General features: G+C 43.5%; 1 protein-coding gene across 3 annotated transcripts in view; it reads right to left on the bottom strand.

Annotated features, from left to right (window-relative positions):
* The window catches only part of ror1 (receptor tyrosine kinase-like orphan receptor 1), a 121,074-nt gene that overhangs the window by 19,797 nt on the left and 83,804 nt on the right, over window positions 1-17,473 (bottom strand). For all 3 annotated transcript variants that reach the window (XM_079627345.1, XM_079627344.1, XM_079627346.1), the window contains exons 4-5: window positions 6,280-6,567; window positions 5,028-5,064 (exon numbers count right to left, since the gene is read on the bottom strand). In XM_079627345.1, coding sequence (XP_079483471.1) covers window positions 5,028-5,064; window positions 6,280-6,567 — 325 coding nt within the window. The remainder of the gene's footprint in view (window positions 1-5,027; window positions 5,065-6,279; window positions 6,568-17,473) is intronic.

Genomic DNA, 17,473 nt, shown 5'->3' with positions numbered 1-17,473 from the left:
AAAATCACATTGAGAGATACATGTCACAATGGTTAGATATAAAACCACAATCATATGATATAAAGTTGCTATTACAAGGAATAAAGCTGCAATTATGAAAAATAGTCACAATTTCCTTTTTTTCTAACTCTGTGGTGGAAAACTGGCTTCCATAGATATTCCAGTTCTAAGGGTAATGTGTCCCTTTAGATTAAAAATGTCTGTAAGGAAAAAGACAAAAAAAACATCAAGAACTATGAACTTGCAGTAAATCTGAGCTGCTTTTACAAGTTCCGTAACTCAATGTGCCAACTCAGAACGCTATACAAATAGCTGCTTGTTACTTTCATAACTGTACAATTAAATTAATGTCCATAACAACACACCACAGTGACATGTTTCTGAAAGGCCAAATACATCTTCAAAAGAATCAAATATATCACATCAAAACTGAACAGCAGAACTTTAACATTAATCAAAGACTCTCGAATTTATGAGAGCCCTTTGTTAAATCCTTGCTGAAATGGAGAGCTTTCTAAAACTGAAGCACTTGAATAGCTTTCAGAAGTATTATGGTAGTCGTTACTCAAAAGAAGAACGGTCCCCCCATTAGGATGTGCTCCTTCAGACAATGCTGAGGCTTCTGGGATATCTCCAACAGCCCAGCCTTGAGCGAACAATGGTCTGGACTTTTTTAAGATCAGTTTGATCCACTGCAATTGTAAAAAAGCCGAGCATCTCTTGTTTTAAATTTCAATTGATTAATTTGACATTTTCAAGGCCTGTAATTAAAAAAAATACAGCGCATTCAAAATACACATTTGATTCATTACATGCATTTCTTAAGAATCGATTATGACCTTGTCATTGCAAGCACTATGCTATACCAGTTAAAGGTGAAGTATGTAGTTTCTGGCGTGTATTGCTGTAAATTTGTATTGCTGGCGAAGGGAGGGTCAAAACTCCTCCGGTAGCCCCTTAAATAAAAAACGAACAGTCCCTAAATTATCCTTTTTATTACTGTAAAGCCGCTTTGAAACAATCTACATAGTTAAAAGCGCTATATAACTGAAGATGACTTGACTTTCTGTGACATTAGTGGCACCTGACGGAATTATAAAAAAAAGCATATTTTCGAACAACCTTGCAAATGCCTCTTTCGCACATTGTGCTTCCTCAACTCAAACACAGCAAACACAGTGCTTGTGAAGGCATGTCTCAACAGGTAAAAGTACTACTTTTAATAAAAGGTCCAACATATTAGGAATATGTTTAGATGTGTTGCTATGTGTCATGAGTAAGCAACTGAGTAGGCAAACGCCTTGTCTAGAGCTAATGCATCTCGCTTCAAAACTGTGTTATTAAGATGGTCTACACTGGACATATCACAGTAAACATAAACTGGAATATTTGTCTTTCTAAATGGGTGGATCATGAATCTGTATGGTATTGAAGCGTCCACTGTAGCGCGTAGCATCACAATTCCCCATTTACTTTGACGTGTTCATAACCAATATAATCTTTGAAGGTCTACATTTTGGCTTGAACTTTGTAACGCATTGTCACACACTGGCTAAACACACTCTGGATTCATCTGCTATAGTAGCCGTGCTCCACTATAGGTTGAGCTGAAAATAGATTGATGGATCCGAGAGGGCCGTTCCCAATGTTTTGATGGTGACTCGGGAGCTCAATGTTTATACACTGGGTGGAGATGAACTCATGAATGGTATGCTAATAGTAGTCAATGAACAGTTAAGAGAAAGTATTTTAACATAAAAATCTTACATACTTCACCTCTAAGCAACAGTATATTAACAGTGTATACATTTTATACATTTTTTTTATTGTGAAATAAAGATTGGAACAAATGTGAGGTATAAGTCACAGTCGTGGGAAATAAAACTGCAATTGTGAGAAAGCCAATAAGTTCTGAGCCATTAACCCTTTGACGTGTTCGATCACACCGGTGTGATTAGAACATTCAGTGCATCACGTGCATCACACTGGCGCTGGCGTGTCACATGACAAGCATGATGCGTCGCCGTGGAAATAATAAGGTAATACGCTCTAAAATAATCAGCTAGAATATTTTACACTTATGTGTGAAAGGGCAAAAGAGCAACCAATGATCGATCAAATTGCTTAAAAATGTTTCAAGGAAGCACAGGAAAATGTTGGTTGATGAGTTATTTATCTCCCTTAAAAGTTTGTTCTAGCCTATTAAATTCTTCCTACTGTGTTTCACAACATCACCACAGAATCAGTGTGATGCTGTGACCTCTCTCCTACAGGATGGCTGACATTTAGGCCAGAACAACAGTGGCCATTGTTTCTCAAGGTTCAGGCCTCATCCATGGTGTTCGATTACCTCCTTTCCAGGTGGTCCCCATAAAAAAGGCAACGTTAAAAGTGAAAAAGGGGGAAGAAAACATATTGCATTTATTAAAAAGTCTATGAATAAGGTCTTCAGTGTGAGTAATCACAGCAGCTGTGGTGAGCATCTGAGACGTGCAAGACACAACAGAGGACTGTATGTAGACGCTGCCCCTACCTGCTGTTTCAAGAGCAGCTTACCTTATTCAAGCCCTTCCGTTTGCGAAAGATAAAGCCGTTAACCTCACATAACTGAATCAAAGCCAAATCCGCCCTCATCAAACAAACAACCACCCAACAACCTCCTCTGCCATAAAGGGCTCATGGGACTCCATTATGGTCAAACTCTTTAAGGGTTAGTACAGCCATGATGAAAACCTGTCATCATTTACTCTCCCTTATGTGGTTCAAGACCTGTATGACTTTCTTTTCTCTGTGGAAAATAAAATATGATATTTTGAAAAATAGATATATTAATTTTATAAAATATTTTAAACTGTTTTTGTCCATTCAATGAAAGTCAATGTAGTCCAATAACTAAGTACCAATTGTAAGATATTAAGTTGCATATAGAAGAAATAGAGTCACGTTTCAGAGATATGAAGTCGCAATAATGAGAAATAAAGTCACACTTGTGAGATATGAAGTTGCATAAATAAAGATAATTGTAAGATATAGTCAAAATAAAAAATAAAAATAAATAAGTTGCAATCACAGGAAATTTGTGAGGCATGAAGCCACAATTATGAGAAATAAAGTTACAACTGTAAGGTATTAACACAATTACAGGAAATAATTCACATTTAAAAAAATTCTGTATGATTTATAAGCTGTTTTCCTCATAATATCGCATATCGAAGTCACATTTGTGAGATATTATGTCGCAAATATGAGGAAAAAGTCACAATGTAATTTATGAAGTCACAATTATAAAAAATGGAGTCACAATTACAGTCAAAGCTGCTTTGAAACAATATTGTGAAAAGCGCTATACAAATAAATGTGAATTGAATGTGAATCCCTTTCCCCCTGTCTATTCATTGACCTTTTGCCCTTCAGACATCAATACCCCTCCCCACTTTCTCTCATATTTCCTCTCTTCCCCACTACAAGGCCAGCTCAAGACCAGCTGTGGCTAGTTCAGCTTTCAGTCTATGCATTGACACCAGACCTCCAAACGCACCTCTGCTCTGGAGTTCATTAAAGGAAGAGTTTCATTAGAGTCCCAGCCACAACATGTCACCAGGGACACTTTCACCCCACACCCTCTTTACCAGGTACTCTCACCAAGACGAGACTGACACTTTGATAATCCTTCGGGAAAAAAAAGGAGGCGCATAAAGAGAGCAAAGAAGACAGACAGCGTACTGACCCTTTTCCTCTTGATGGAAGCTGACAGGAAGACTTTCTTTGATGATGACACTAATGATTACCAACAGGCCAACATATGGCTCAAAGGGATCTCTGTGCACCTCAATGCAGGCAGCGCAATGACGGCAGCAAGCCCAAAACTAGCCGTGCTGCCGCCTGTACGAGGCTTAGAAGCACACAGGCGGGTTTGTGGACTTTAATCAATATTAATGTGATTTGGAGCGCGGCCAGCCACGTCAAACGGTCAAGGGTTCATACTTCGATTTGGACGGAGACTATCCACGGTGCACCTCAATGGGCAATGACCGCTCTGAGATTCGCATCAGTATTGTAAATAAAAACCACGCGACTGTTTACTTATAACATAATATGAGAAGATGCGGGTGAGCGCAAAAACAACAATTTCCATAGCACTAAATTGAAAGTATTACAGGGATCTAAAAAAAACATTTGCTATCATAAATCTATAAAATAAATATCTATGCTCCAATGCTAAACGGCTACAGTAGGTGTTGAAGCCTGCAGCATGGAAAAATGCCATGATTAAAAGAGAAACACAAAGGCAGTGTATTAATGTACTGTCTGAAATCTGAGTGGGCTGAAATAGAAACATGTGGCGAGCCTGGTTGTACATTTTAGCACAAACAGGTGCTGGCTGATTTTAATGAAGTTAGACATACAAACCCTACAGTTCCTACAACCTTAAACAAGACGCGTGTAAGCAACGTGGACAATATCTTCATTTGTCTTCGCTAACCTACAATTGACCTGCTGAAGTCTCCGGACCTCTCTCTCTTACTGGTACAACTATAAATCAGAAATGTACAGAACACTCTTTAATTACCATACCTCAGAGTTCTTGATACACATCTGCAATGAACTATTAGAATTGCAGTGTAGCTTTCATTCCAATGAAAACACATTTGAGACAACAGTGGCAAAATAAATTGCAATGAAGATATGATGAATTTATTACAGAATTGAATAATACATATATACATACATATATACAAATCTATATACTGTATAAACTGTATGTTGGAAACGTTAAATCACAGTAAGTGAAGTAGTGAACATATACTGTAAAACCTTACAGAAAAGAGTATGCACTCCTTTCTGAGCAGGTCTTTATCATCCACTCACTCTTAAAATGGAAATGCTTTACCCATACAACTCTTGAAGGAGCAATTAAATAATTTGCCTATCCAAAGTTTCCCCCCCGCTTTTGTTCTTATATTTAATGACTGATAATGGAGGATTTTAGATGGGGTACAGCACAGAGGAAAGGAAAATGGACTTACGGTGAAGGCTTTCCAGGCAGAGGGGTGGGAGCAGGATCTGGAAGAAAGAGAGAGTGGGGATTTTTAACAACATGCTAGGAACAAATCGCCCACAAAGAAGCATAACACATGTGGCCAATATGGCTCTTTGGCATATGGACTAGAGAATAACTACAGTGATCTCATCAGACCTACAGAGTTTCTCAAGATTTTTACTCTAAAGGTCTGAGGACAGTAAATTGCTACACTTATGAAGATTAAAACATTAAAACACATTTATAGCACAGGGCTTCAGGACATTTACAAGGTTCTTCATTCCAAATAAAGGGACCACTAACTTTGCAACAGGTCCAAAATGATATGCGTGGACCACCTGAAGATCTCAATTGTTTCTTCTAGACAGCAATGACATTACTTCACTTTTGCTGAATTATACGGCTTATTCGATTTTTATCTTGAGAAAGACAGTAATGTCAAGTTGTCAACTATTTTTGTTCATACAACGGAAGTTAATGGGCTACAACAGCAAAAAACACAAAGTGTGTTTGAAATCATTGTGTCTGAGTAGGTACTGCATGTAATGAGGAATACATTTCGCAACCGTTAAAAATGTATGTTCTATATCGTTTGAATGTTCATCCGATTACTTTTCGCATACTGCTTTTCTACTGCCTACTACAGTTTTCCGCCTACTAAATAGGCATTCTCGGATGCAGGGACTGAGAAATTCTATAAAATGCATTCTTTTCAACACAATGGCAATTCGTAACTTTTTTATGTTTTGGCTAATTTATATAAATTTGTGTTATATGTCTATTTTCATTCGATCTGCTTACGCCCCAGTGGTGGTTGTGTTCAGGGTTTGTGTTAGAGGTGGACCTTTATTTTTAAAAAATCATGTTTTCGTATGATTCGTATGAATTTGCCACCTCATAAAATAGTTACGTTTTCCTGTGAGATCGGGTTGTTCTTTTATGTTTCACAGATGACAGAGTCACACAGGTTTGGAATGACATGAGAGTGAGTAAATGGCAACAATCTGCATTTTATATGAAATGCCAGGAACAGGGTTAACACAAATTGGGTGTTTGTAGCATTTGTTTACATTTAAATTGTAAAAGTTGAAACATAACTGAGAACCATCTAATGTCTCCTGCGCTATCAAAGAGATGGGATGCGTTTAAATACACAAACTTGAAGTTTTTCTGCAGTACGTCATCAGTCACCTGATTATGAAACCATCGCAATATCATTGAATTCCAAAAATACTCACCAAACTTGACAAACAGGATTCCTGTGGTAGATACTGTGCCATAGGTGTTGGTAGCCACACACTGAAAGTAGCCGGTGTCTGTGGTGTCCAGGTTTCGGATTCTTAAGCGCGAGCCGTACGGAGTGGGCCTGTAAGAGACACGCCGCGGTTCCTGGACCACAGGAGCATCGTTTTTGAGCCAGCGGACAGTGGGTGGTGGATTCCCTGAAACGTGGCAATGTAACTCGGCTGTCTGTTCGAGGGAGGTAGTGATGTTATTCATCGGAGCATCCAGCCTTAGGAAGTGATCTGAAAGGACAACACAGAAAAGATATTGAAAACGTACAATATAGCTAACTAACTCAAATTACCCGAAATGAATAATGTTGGAAAAAAGTCATACGGGTGCAAGGATGACAGAACTAATCCTTTAAACTGTCATTGTTTGATGTGTAGTAAATCAAGTTCTCTTACGTAGAGTTCTCTCGTACTGCGTCGAAGAACGCTACGGGAAAGATATTTCTTTGTCGAGATTGAAGCCTAAAATTAATCCTTAATTTTGTAATAATGTAAAACGCTTTTCTGAAGCATACAACCTAGGCGGAGCAATACAGCTCACCCATTGGCTGCTCTGCCAGAAAAGCACAGCCTATGCGAGGCCAGGACGCTGACCAATGAGGACGCTTCGCGCCCTTCTGCGTCACCTCCCGCCCAAACAGGCGTGGCCTAGGCCTATAAATACGAGCATAGCTGTCTAACACGCCGATTTTCTTAAATTCAACGAAGCTGCACGCATCGCTGGATTGATTCGAGCCGCCACAGCCGTTTGGAACAAGCACCTCAGCAGGACGAGCCCTTACCTGAAGCCGCTGGTCATCGCCGCCTTCAGCCGCCGTTCCCTGCTGCGCTTCTCCGGCGTGGAATATCCTTTCAGTTTTGTGTGTGTTTTGTGTGTGTGTTCGCCTACCGCGTCACACATTTTTTCCTCACAAAAGAGCAACGAGTGTCTTTTTAAAGATGTCTCGCGTTTCCTGCGGCTCCTGCCGAGCCGCGCTCATCGACGGGGACCACCACGAACTGTGTGTTTCCTGCTTGGGCGAGGAACATGCAGCTCTCGCTCTCGGTGATGGCGGCTGCCATCACTGCGACATGATGCCAATCGCGACTCTGCGGACTCGCCTTGCATCTTTCGCCGAGACTGCTCAACCGCCCCCTGTAGCGCCGCGCCGTAAGAAGCGCCGTGCTCAGCGGGTCCCGGAACCTCCCTCCACGAGGAGCTCGCCGCCGCCACCGCCGCTAGCTCCTCTCAACGTGTCGCTTGAGTCGCTCACCGACGGACAACAGCCGCAGCACGCCGCTTTGTCCGTTATGGAGGACGACCAGCAAGCCGTATCAGAGGGGGATGACGATTGCTGTTCGCTTCTCGCTTCGGAGAGCGAGGGATGGGCGAGCTCTGTGGACCTCCCCTCCCCCGCCGTTCCGGAACGTCGAGGAGGGAAGATCAGCATCGAAGCAGAGCTGATGCGTCTGCTCACACAGGCCGTGTCGAGCCTCGGCCTCGAGTGGTCGACGCCCGAACAACCTGCACTCAACCGGCTGGATGGCCGCTTCCTCGCTGGAGACCGCGCTGCGCCCCCCTCCAGACACGCACCCTTTCTTCCTGAGCTTCACGAAGAGGTAGCGAAATCGTGGAAGGCGCCATTTTCAGCCAGAGTACGTACTTCTGCCTCGCCAGCATTCTCCGTAGTGGACGGTGCTCGCGACAGAGGCTACCACGCTCTCCCTCCGGTCGAGGAGGCTGTAGCGACTCACCTTTGCCCACCCTCTGCTGGACGGCGGGCTAAGGGAGTCCTACCATCTAAAGCTTGCCGCACTTCGTCAGCCCTGAACGGCCGCGTGTATTCCGCCGCCGGACAAGCTGCATCGGCGCTGCACACCATGGCGGTGCTCCAAATCCACCAGGCTAACCTCCTCTGCAAGCTAGACGAGGAAGGCCCGACGCGATCAGTGTTCCGGACTTACGTAGCGCCACAGACCTCGCTCTTCGCGCTACAAAGTCCGCCGCACACGCCATCGGCAGGATTATGGCCTCAGCTACTGTTTCAGAGAGACATTTGTGGCTGACTCTCTCCGAAATGGCGGAGTCGGAGCGCTCTGCGTTCCTCGACGCTCCCATTTCACCGACTGGCCTCTTCGGATCCTCCGTGAAGGACTTCGCGGACCGATTCGCCGAGGTACAGAAGACTTCGCAGGCCATGAGACATTTTCTGCCGAAGCGCTCCAGTTCCGCAACAGGCCGCCCTAAACAGCCGCCTGCCCGAACTCAGCAGCGCCCCGCGCCCGCCGCACCGGCCCAGCAGCAGCAGGCCCGAGAGAGACCACGGTCTCGCTCCGCCGGACGCCGCCCGCCGCCGCGTGGTCCTCGGCCCAAGATCTCACTCAAGCCCGAGGCCTCGGCGCCATCCTAGCCCTGCTAGGAAAACGACGGTGTTCGGGTCCCGCTGCGGCCGGACTTCCACCAAAGATTTTCGCTTGTACAGCCCTAAGTTCCGTGTTTGTACCAGTGTATTTAGCAGCCAACAAACCGGCCGTAAAGCCCGTTTGCCTGCACACAAACGCCGTTTTCACGGCGACCCAGATAAATCTAAAAAAGAGTTTAATTTCTGGTGTTCCGGCCAAGGCCGATGGTGTAATGTGTGTAACTGCAATGCCCACCCAGTGCCCATTCATTCACACAAGCACAGCCCCGTTCAACACAGGGTTTGCACACATAAAATCGGCTCACACCGATTGTGCTTTACGTGTAGTGAGCGTGCCCACTGTCCAGTGCCCACAACCACTACACACTGCACGTTCTGCGGTTTCTGTAAAAACGAAACTAACGAACGGTCAGTCAGTACACAAACACAGTGTCCCCGGTGTTATAAATGTGCCCGCTACCAAGCGCCCACGTTTATTCACAAACATAACGAGCCCCGTAGGGCTCGCCCCGCGTGCTCTCTCTCAACTCAGAGAGTCGAGCGCGCGCGGGACGCATACTGTGTTAAACATGTCCCCCGCCTCAGACGCCACGGCGTCCATGTTACAGCACACGGTTGCTCTCGTGTCGCCGCCATTTCGCGACCAGGGCCCAGATTACATTCAACCCCTAGTCACACGTGCACATGCATGGGAAGGACTTCCCGGGGTCTCAGAATGGGTGCTAGAGACTATAAAAAGAGGCTATTCGCTACAGTTTCATCGACGCCCTCCCCGTTTCACGGGAAAAGTCGAAACCACGGTAAAAACAGAAGTAGCACATCTACTTCGAGCCGAAATAGCGAAGCTATTGAGCAAAGGGGCCATAGAGCCTTTATCTCAAGCTCAGAGCGAAGGGGGTCTGTACAGCAGATATTTCCTGGTACCGAAGAAAGACGGGGGTCTCAGACCCATTTTAGATCTAAGGCGTCTGAACAAAACGCTAACAAAGCGGAAGTTCAGAATGCTCACGACCAGAAAAATCCTCGCGCAAATTCGCCGAGGAGACTGGTTTATGGCAATAGATCTGAAAGACGCGTATTTCCACATACAAATTGCGTCACGTCACAGGCGATTTTTGAGATTCGCCTTCGAGGGCCGGGCATATCAGTACACAGTCCTGCCATTCGGCCTATCCCTAGCACCTCGTACATTTACAGTGTGCATGGACGCGGCGCTGGCACCCCTGAGACTCCGAGGCGTTCGAATTCTGAACTATTTGGACGATTGGCTGATTCTAGCTCAATCGCCGTCAGAACTCGCTCACCACAAGACGCTAATACTCGATCACCTCGAGTGCTTAGGTCTGAGAGTCAATTGGGAGAAAAGTTCACTGTTTCCCAGTCAAAGGATCTCCTTTTTAGGACTGGATCTGAACTCACTGTCTATGACAGCACGTCTGTCATCACAGCGCAGGCGAAATACCCTGCAAATGGCGAAATCCTTCCGCAGCGGCCACATAGTGCCGCTCAGGAGATTTCAGAAAATGCTGGGCCTCATGGCCTCAGCCTCTACAGTGCTGCAGTTGGGCCTGCTGCGCATGCGCCCACTACAGTTCTGGTTGAGAACGCGCGTACCGCGCCGAGCATGGTTACACGGTCGTTATCGCCTCAAGGTCACTCAGGAATGCATTTCAGCCCTGACACCATGGAGAGCGTCAGACTGGTACCGGTCAGGTGTAAGCCTGGGGACTTCCTCGAGCCTGAAGGTGGTGTCCACGGACGCGTCCACCTCAGGCTGGGGAGCACTGCTCGACGGCAGACCGCTCTTTGGCCAATGGGCAGAGCGAGCCAAACTACCGCACATAAACTGCCTGGAAATGATGGCGGTGGACTTTGCGCTGAGGCGTTTCTGTCCCCGGATAAAAGGACACCACGTCCTGGTCCGCTCGGACAACGTGTCGGTAGTAGCCTACATAAACCACCAGGGTGGCCTGAGGTCCCGAAACCTATTCAGGTTAGCGGAACGCATACTGGTGTGGGCCCAGCACAATCTGCGCTCGTTAAGAGCAATACACGTGCCAGGCCACTTGAACGTAGGCCCGGACAGACTCTCACGGAACAATGTTCCTACGGGAGAGTGGTCCCTACACACACAGACAGTGCGTCTGCTGTGGAGAAGGTTCGGCAGAGCGGAAATAGACCTGTTTGCAAACCAGGAGAACGCTCACTGCCCAGAATTCTTTTCGAAGAGCGCGAACGCGCTGGCCAGAGCCTGGCCCCGCCGTCCGCTCTATGCTTTTCCTCCTGTCTCACTCCTGCCTCAAGTGCTGGAGCGTATCAAGGAGAGCGGATGCTCGGTACTATTGGTTGCTCCATACTGGACGAATCAGACCTGGTTCCCAGCTTTGATGCGACTGAAAAGTACTGCCCCGTGGCCGATTCCAGTGAGGAGAGACCTCCTCTCACAGGCCAAGGGCGCGATTCTGCATCCTCACCCCGAGCTTTGGTCCCTACACTTATGGGCCATAAACGGGTACCCGCTAACCTCCCAAGAGGAGTGTTAGACACGATCGAGCAAGCTAGGGCCCCGTCTACTAGACGGCTCTACGCTTCCAAATGGTCGGTGTTCTCTGGATGGTGTTCAGATCAAGGTCTGTCACCACTTCAGTGTGGAGAACCGGAGATTCTCTCCTTCTTGCAAGAGCTATTGGATAAGGGAAGAACCCCATCCACGCTCAAAGTCTATGTGGCTGCCATTTCAGCGTTCGTTAATCCAACGCTTGGCCGTTCACTAGGCAGGAACGACCTGGTGGTCCGCTTCCTGAGAGGCGCCAGGAGGTTAAACCCTCCAAGGCCTCCTTCAGTCCCCGTTTGGGACCTTTCTACAGTGTTGAACGCTATGAAAGGGGCCCCTTTCGAGCCTATTCACTCAGTTGACATGAAACACCTGTCTCTCAAGACCGTGTTTCTTTTGGCTCTCGCTTCAGTGAAGCGTGTGGGAGACTTGCAAGCGCTCTCAGTGAGAGCTTCTTGTATGGAGTTCGGGCCAAACGACTCTATAGTCGTATTGAAACCGAAGCATGGGTACGTGCCTAAGTCCCTTAACACACCGTTCAGGGCTCAGGTCATTTCCCTGTCGGCCCTGCCGGCCTCAGAGGACGGAAATAGCTCCCTTTGCCCGGTCAGGGCATTAAGAGCTTACGTGTCCCGCTCCGCTGTTTTTCGGCAGACGGAGCAGCTCTTTGTTTCGTTCAGCGGGCGCTCCAAGGGACGAGCCGCAACGAAACAGAGTCTGTCTCGATGGGTAGTGGACGCCATTGCGCTAGCCTACGCATCTAGAGGCTTGGAATGCCCTTTGGGCATCAGAGCACATTCCACGAGAGGCATGGCCTCTTCATGGGCTTGGTATAGCGGAATCTCGTTACAAGATATCTGTATGGCGGCAGGCTGGGCCTCCCCGTCTACATTTATTAGGTTCTATAACCTAGAGGTTCCTGCGTTGCAGGCTAAACTGCTCTCGGTCTAGAAGACTATGCATTAGTGTCCTGCCCCGCGCTGCGGCCCAGGTCACTTCAGTGTTAATATGTATATGTGTTCCTGCCCCGCTGTGCGGCCCAGGTCACTTCAATGTTTAAGCATCACTCACTGACAATGTGTCCCATGAGCATGCTATTACCCCTCATATATATCTATATTACATATATATGCTATTATGCCTTAAGAGGCACTACTATAAAGGGATGATGCTAATTTAGCCGCTCTCCCTATACTTCTTGGGGTAGGCACTTGTATACCAGGGCGCGCGCGCCCTTAGGTGTCTGTGTCGGTCCAAGAGCACGCACGGCGTTTTACATGGGGTTCCCGTAGCGTTCTTCGACGCAGTACGAGAGAACTCTACGTAAGAGAACGTACTCGGTTACTAACGTAACCTCGGTTCTCTCTAGAAGAGGGAACGAGTACTGCGTCTCATGGCCGTGCGTGTCCGCGCTGCGTCGCTTCATTGACGAAAATCGGCGTGTTAGACAGCTATGCTCGTATTTATAGGCCTAGGCCACGCCTGTTTGGGCGGGAGGTGACGCAGAAGGGCGCGAAGCGTCCTCATTGGTCAGCGTCCTGGCCTCGCATAGGCTGTGCTTTTCTGGCAGAGCAGCCAATGGGTGAGCTGTATTGCTCCGCCTAGGTTGTATGCTTCAGAAAAGCGTTTTACATTATTACAAAATTAAGGATTAATTTTAGGCTTCAATCTCGACAAAGAAATATCTTTCCCGTAGCGTTCTTCGACGCAGTACTCGTTCCCTCTTCTAGAGAGAACCGAGGTTACGTTAGTAACCGAGTACGTTTTTCCAAGAGGCTTTTCTTAGTGTTTGTGGGTACTTGTAACTATATACGCACATATACAATGTACAACAAACCTCTAAGTTGCCGGTTAGGAATTCTTTATGATATTTAGTGGTTGCCACTAGGTGGTAAATCATTAGTTTGTCTCATTGGGATGGATAGCGCCAGAAGGGACAGAAGAACCTCTTGAAGCTTCTGGAAACTTCTGTCTCCAGAAAATCTGTCTTGCCAGGCCTACAGCTAACTTTGATAAGGGGCCAGCAAAAACATGACAACCCCTAATATTTCACGGGTGGTGGGAGGGAAATAAACGCACTTGTAGTGAGCTCAGCAAATCTGACCCATTCTGGTCTGAGTAAGGCCATAGAGGGGAACTTCTAGTAAACACTTCAAATCTATGGGAAAGTTACACAGACGGCATGCTGAAACACTTTGTGGTAAAGGATCAAACCAGAATTGGGGTTATAGTAGATATACTAATAAGATCACACGGTTTTCACAAGCACAAGCACATACACATACTATTGTATTAGTAACATGTGGTTTAACGTATTTGGATAGATGCCTAAATGTACAGTATAAACAAATGTTTTTATGCATGAACCAATTTCAAGTATTTTTTATTGTATTTAAAATAGGATATTTCAATTTGGTTATCACATTTACCCTGTAAACATTTCACATTCCTAATTTAGCATTATAATGTTTAATAATAATCAAGTTTTAGATGCTGATAATACATTGATATTGCACATTTCAGTATCTGTCCAAATTAAAATAAATTTTTTTGTATATTTGACATACAAATGCCAATGAATACTAATGAGATCATATTGGCGAAAAACAGACAAAGTTGTTCCATACAAATAATAATTTAACCTCTGTAGAGTTCCCTGGGACTTCCTGTGGAGTCATATGATCAGTTTGGCAGACAAGCTCTGACAGGCTCTTGATGGCATCCTGACAAGCCCTACTCGTGCAGCCAAGAAGCAAAGAGTGAAAGTAAACTTTTCCTCTCACTCAGCGCGGATTTACTGTGAGCATATGATACATACAGTCCAACAATCTGTCAATACTTACTCATGATTAAAAAGAGTCTAATACACTATGGCATTGTGCAGTGAACCTATTACTGCTAACTAACTCACTAACTCACTAACTAACTAACTAACTAACTAACTAACTAGGGGTTCCCAAAAAAAAGTAGTTCACCCCAAAAAAGTTGTTCTAAACCTTTATGAATTTTTTATTCTGCTGGGTGAACACAAAAGAAGATATTTTGAAGAATATGGGTAAGCCAAACAGTTAATGGGTTACCGACATTCTTCAAAATATCTTCTTTTGTGTTCAACTTGAAGTAAATGATGACAGAATTTTCATTTTTAAGGGTGAACTATCCCTTCAAGTCTGAATTTAAAGCGGTTCGTAACACAAGTTTCTCTTCTCTCTCTTCAAATTCAGAAGCATCTTCTCACAGGAGGCCAGACTATGGTGCAATGCAAGGAATGTGACTTTGACGAGAAAATTTATAAAAGTATATTGAGTAGGAGCCATGAGTGTGGCCCCCCAGGGTTACAAGCAGGGTAAGCAGCCGCAGGGCCCACAGCTGTGCAGGTACATCCACGATATTAGTCCTGCTGAGGTGGGGGTCGAATTCCACTGACTACCATTCACCTTTCAGAAACTCCAGCACTGTTTGAACTATACCTGACAGCAGTCTTCAGCAAACTGCATCTAGGGTTACCAGGAATCTGGTGGCAGATTTCAACAGGATTTTGTTGACCACAACATTAACAGGAATATGAGGAATGGACCTGGGAAAAGCTGGCTATTCCAGGAACTGGACTTAGGTGAATGAGATCTTGATATTGTTTGTTGAAATTTTTCACCCTATACTTGACCCAATCTAAAATAAATACTTAATTCCATATATTTCAGATTAAAAAATTAAAAAATAAAACAACAGCAAAATAATATTATATTAAATTAAATTATACATATAGCTTTCTAAAAAAAACATTTAATGATCATTAGATTAGATTAGATCTTACTGAATATTATTATTAATAAACTATTTTATTATATTGACAACCTTAGTTTTTTTTACAGCAAAAACATATTTTAGTTTTTATAACAATAATAATATAAGAATAAATGTTTTGCAATCATTTACAACAAAAATTCCTATTTTAATTTAATAATTTTATTTTGCAATAATGTTTACACCACTAATTTAAAATCCAATTATGTTAATTTTGCAAACAACCTTCTTTCTTTATAATATTGCACTTATAATTATGATTTTTTTTCTACAGAGTGTAAATGGGATCGAAAATATATAGCTTTTTAGTACCACGTCATCATATTTGGGGGTCCTTGGGATCAAAAAGCTCGAATGACATTAGACAGTGTTGTAAAGGCAAGTCGCTGCAAATTCCCACCACAAAATATATTAATCATGCACCGTTTGAGCCTTAGTCATTTCTTATGGTCACAATTCGCAATATATGAACCACAGTGAGATACCCGATGTCTAGGTGACAAGTGAAGTGACTAATATACACTACATCCAACCATTACTCCACTCCCTTTCCCTTCTTTTTATCCTTCCTCTTGTCCATTCACACCTCCTCCCTTCTCCTTTCCATACTCTCTTTTCACCGCCCTCTTGCTCTCGTTCCAGGCTTGTCTGGTCTGAGGGTGGCTGAGTGGAAAGCTACCTTCCTTCCCCTGGTGGATCTCTTCTTTATCCCTTCATCTTAATTTCCTCCATCCAAACATCAGCTCTCTTATAACAATATACAAATATGGTTATCCAAAAATGGATTCGTATGAAGAATACAACCACAGGGGGATCAGTTCCGACCCATAATGCATCTGACTGACAAGCCTAATCTTTTGGACACTTCCACTTTCTTCTAATGATGTAAGCATGCGGTGACGGGTTATGAACTTCAGCCAGAAAGAACCAACCGCACACAAACCCACACACACATGTAATTCAGTTGTTTATTTATCAAACTTCAGCAGATGATTTGAAGAAGTAATTTGACCATTTAAAGTGAGCGGAATCAAGACAATGGCATCTTTTGTTGGCAGCGTGAGTGTGTGTGGACAGTAGGCTCCTTTCTTTTACTGTGCTGATGGTTATTGGAGGGGAGTGTGTGGGAAATGGATATATGTTGGACATATGAAAGACTTTTTTATTTTTATAAATGGAACAGTTTATTGAACCTTTAGACACAATCTGAAAATAATTGTAAAAAGAAAAAAAAAGTTATGCGTTTTGAAAAATTAATACTAATATAAAAGTAACCCTTATAGTCTACTAATACTCAACTAATACTAAATGAGAGTTAGTTGACATGTGCAGTGTTACTTAAAGTCAACAGAAAGTCTAAAGGGAACAATCAATATAAACTGTAACCAAACGTTCTTCTTTTACTCATAATTTTTTTTTAATAGATTTCACAGCAAAAAGACATGCTAAACACTTGCTAAAAAAGTAAAAACTACCAATTAGATGATAGAAGACAAGTAGAAGATTGCGTATAACAGTTTTGATCATGTTGATAATTTAGAATTTAGAAATCCATGTATCAAATAGGCTTTATAGGACTAAGAGGGAAATAATCAAAAATCATTTAAATACTAATTGCGTGAAAAAGACTGCTCCTTGGTCAGTTCCTGTGTCCAATGAAGGATACAACCCAACAGGACAACGGTCATGTCAACAGCATGTTTGAGATAAAATATATGACACATGAAGAAAACTTAGAAAGATCAATGTAAAAAATAACTGGAATAAAATATTTTAATGTTCACTGTTTTAAATTAAGCAGTAATGTGTCAAATTGTGCAAAAAAATAAACAAACATAAAAATAAATAAAATAAAGATTAGCAAGATTAGCAAAAAGTGTAAAAAATAATACTTCACTGGGTGTATTTTAGGCTAATTTCATTTTTTAAAAATAGATAATTGGACATGTGGCAAAAATGTGGCTTATCTGCATTTACAAATTAAATAAACTAGTAAGAGTGTGAAAAGTGTGTTTTAGAAGAGTTAGCTTTCTAGAAATACCCATACACAAAAAAGAAACATCATATATCTAGCAGACATGAATTACTGTATTTCTTTAAAACCTTTCTGTTTTCTGCCCTAAAGCACAAGTCAGCTGCAGGTCAAAAGAAAAAGCCTCAGAGTCAAAAGAAAGTTCTTGTGTTGACAGCTGATGCCAGGCAACAAATCCGACTGAGATTTAAATATTAATCCCAAAGCAATTAGGACCATTTGGAGAAATCACATAGCGGACATAATGACTCCAATTCTCTTATTAGTTTAATTACTACTGAGTTTGGTTCAAGACAGGAAAAACACTTAAACGATATGACAAATAAAAGACCGATATAAAAGGGT

This window comes from Phoxinus phoxinus (assembly GCF_949152265.1).
Source record: "Phoxinus phoxinus genome assembly, chromosome: 11".
NCBI classification, from domain to species: Eukaryota; Metazoa; Chordata; class Actinopteri; order Cypriniformes; family Leuciscidae; genus Phoxinus; species Phoxinus phoxinus.
The sequence above is the reverse complement of the archived record's forward strand: the minus strand, read 5'-3'. Positions and strand labels throughout refer to the sequence as shown.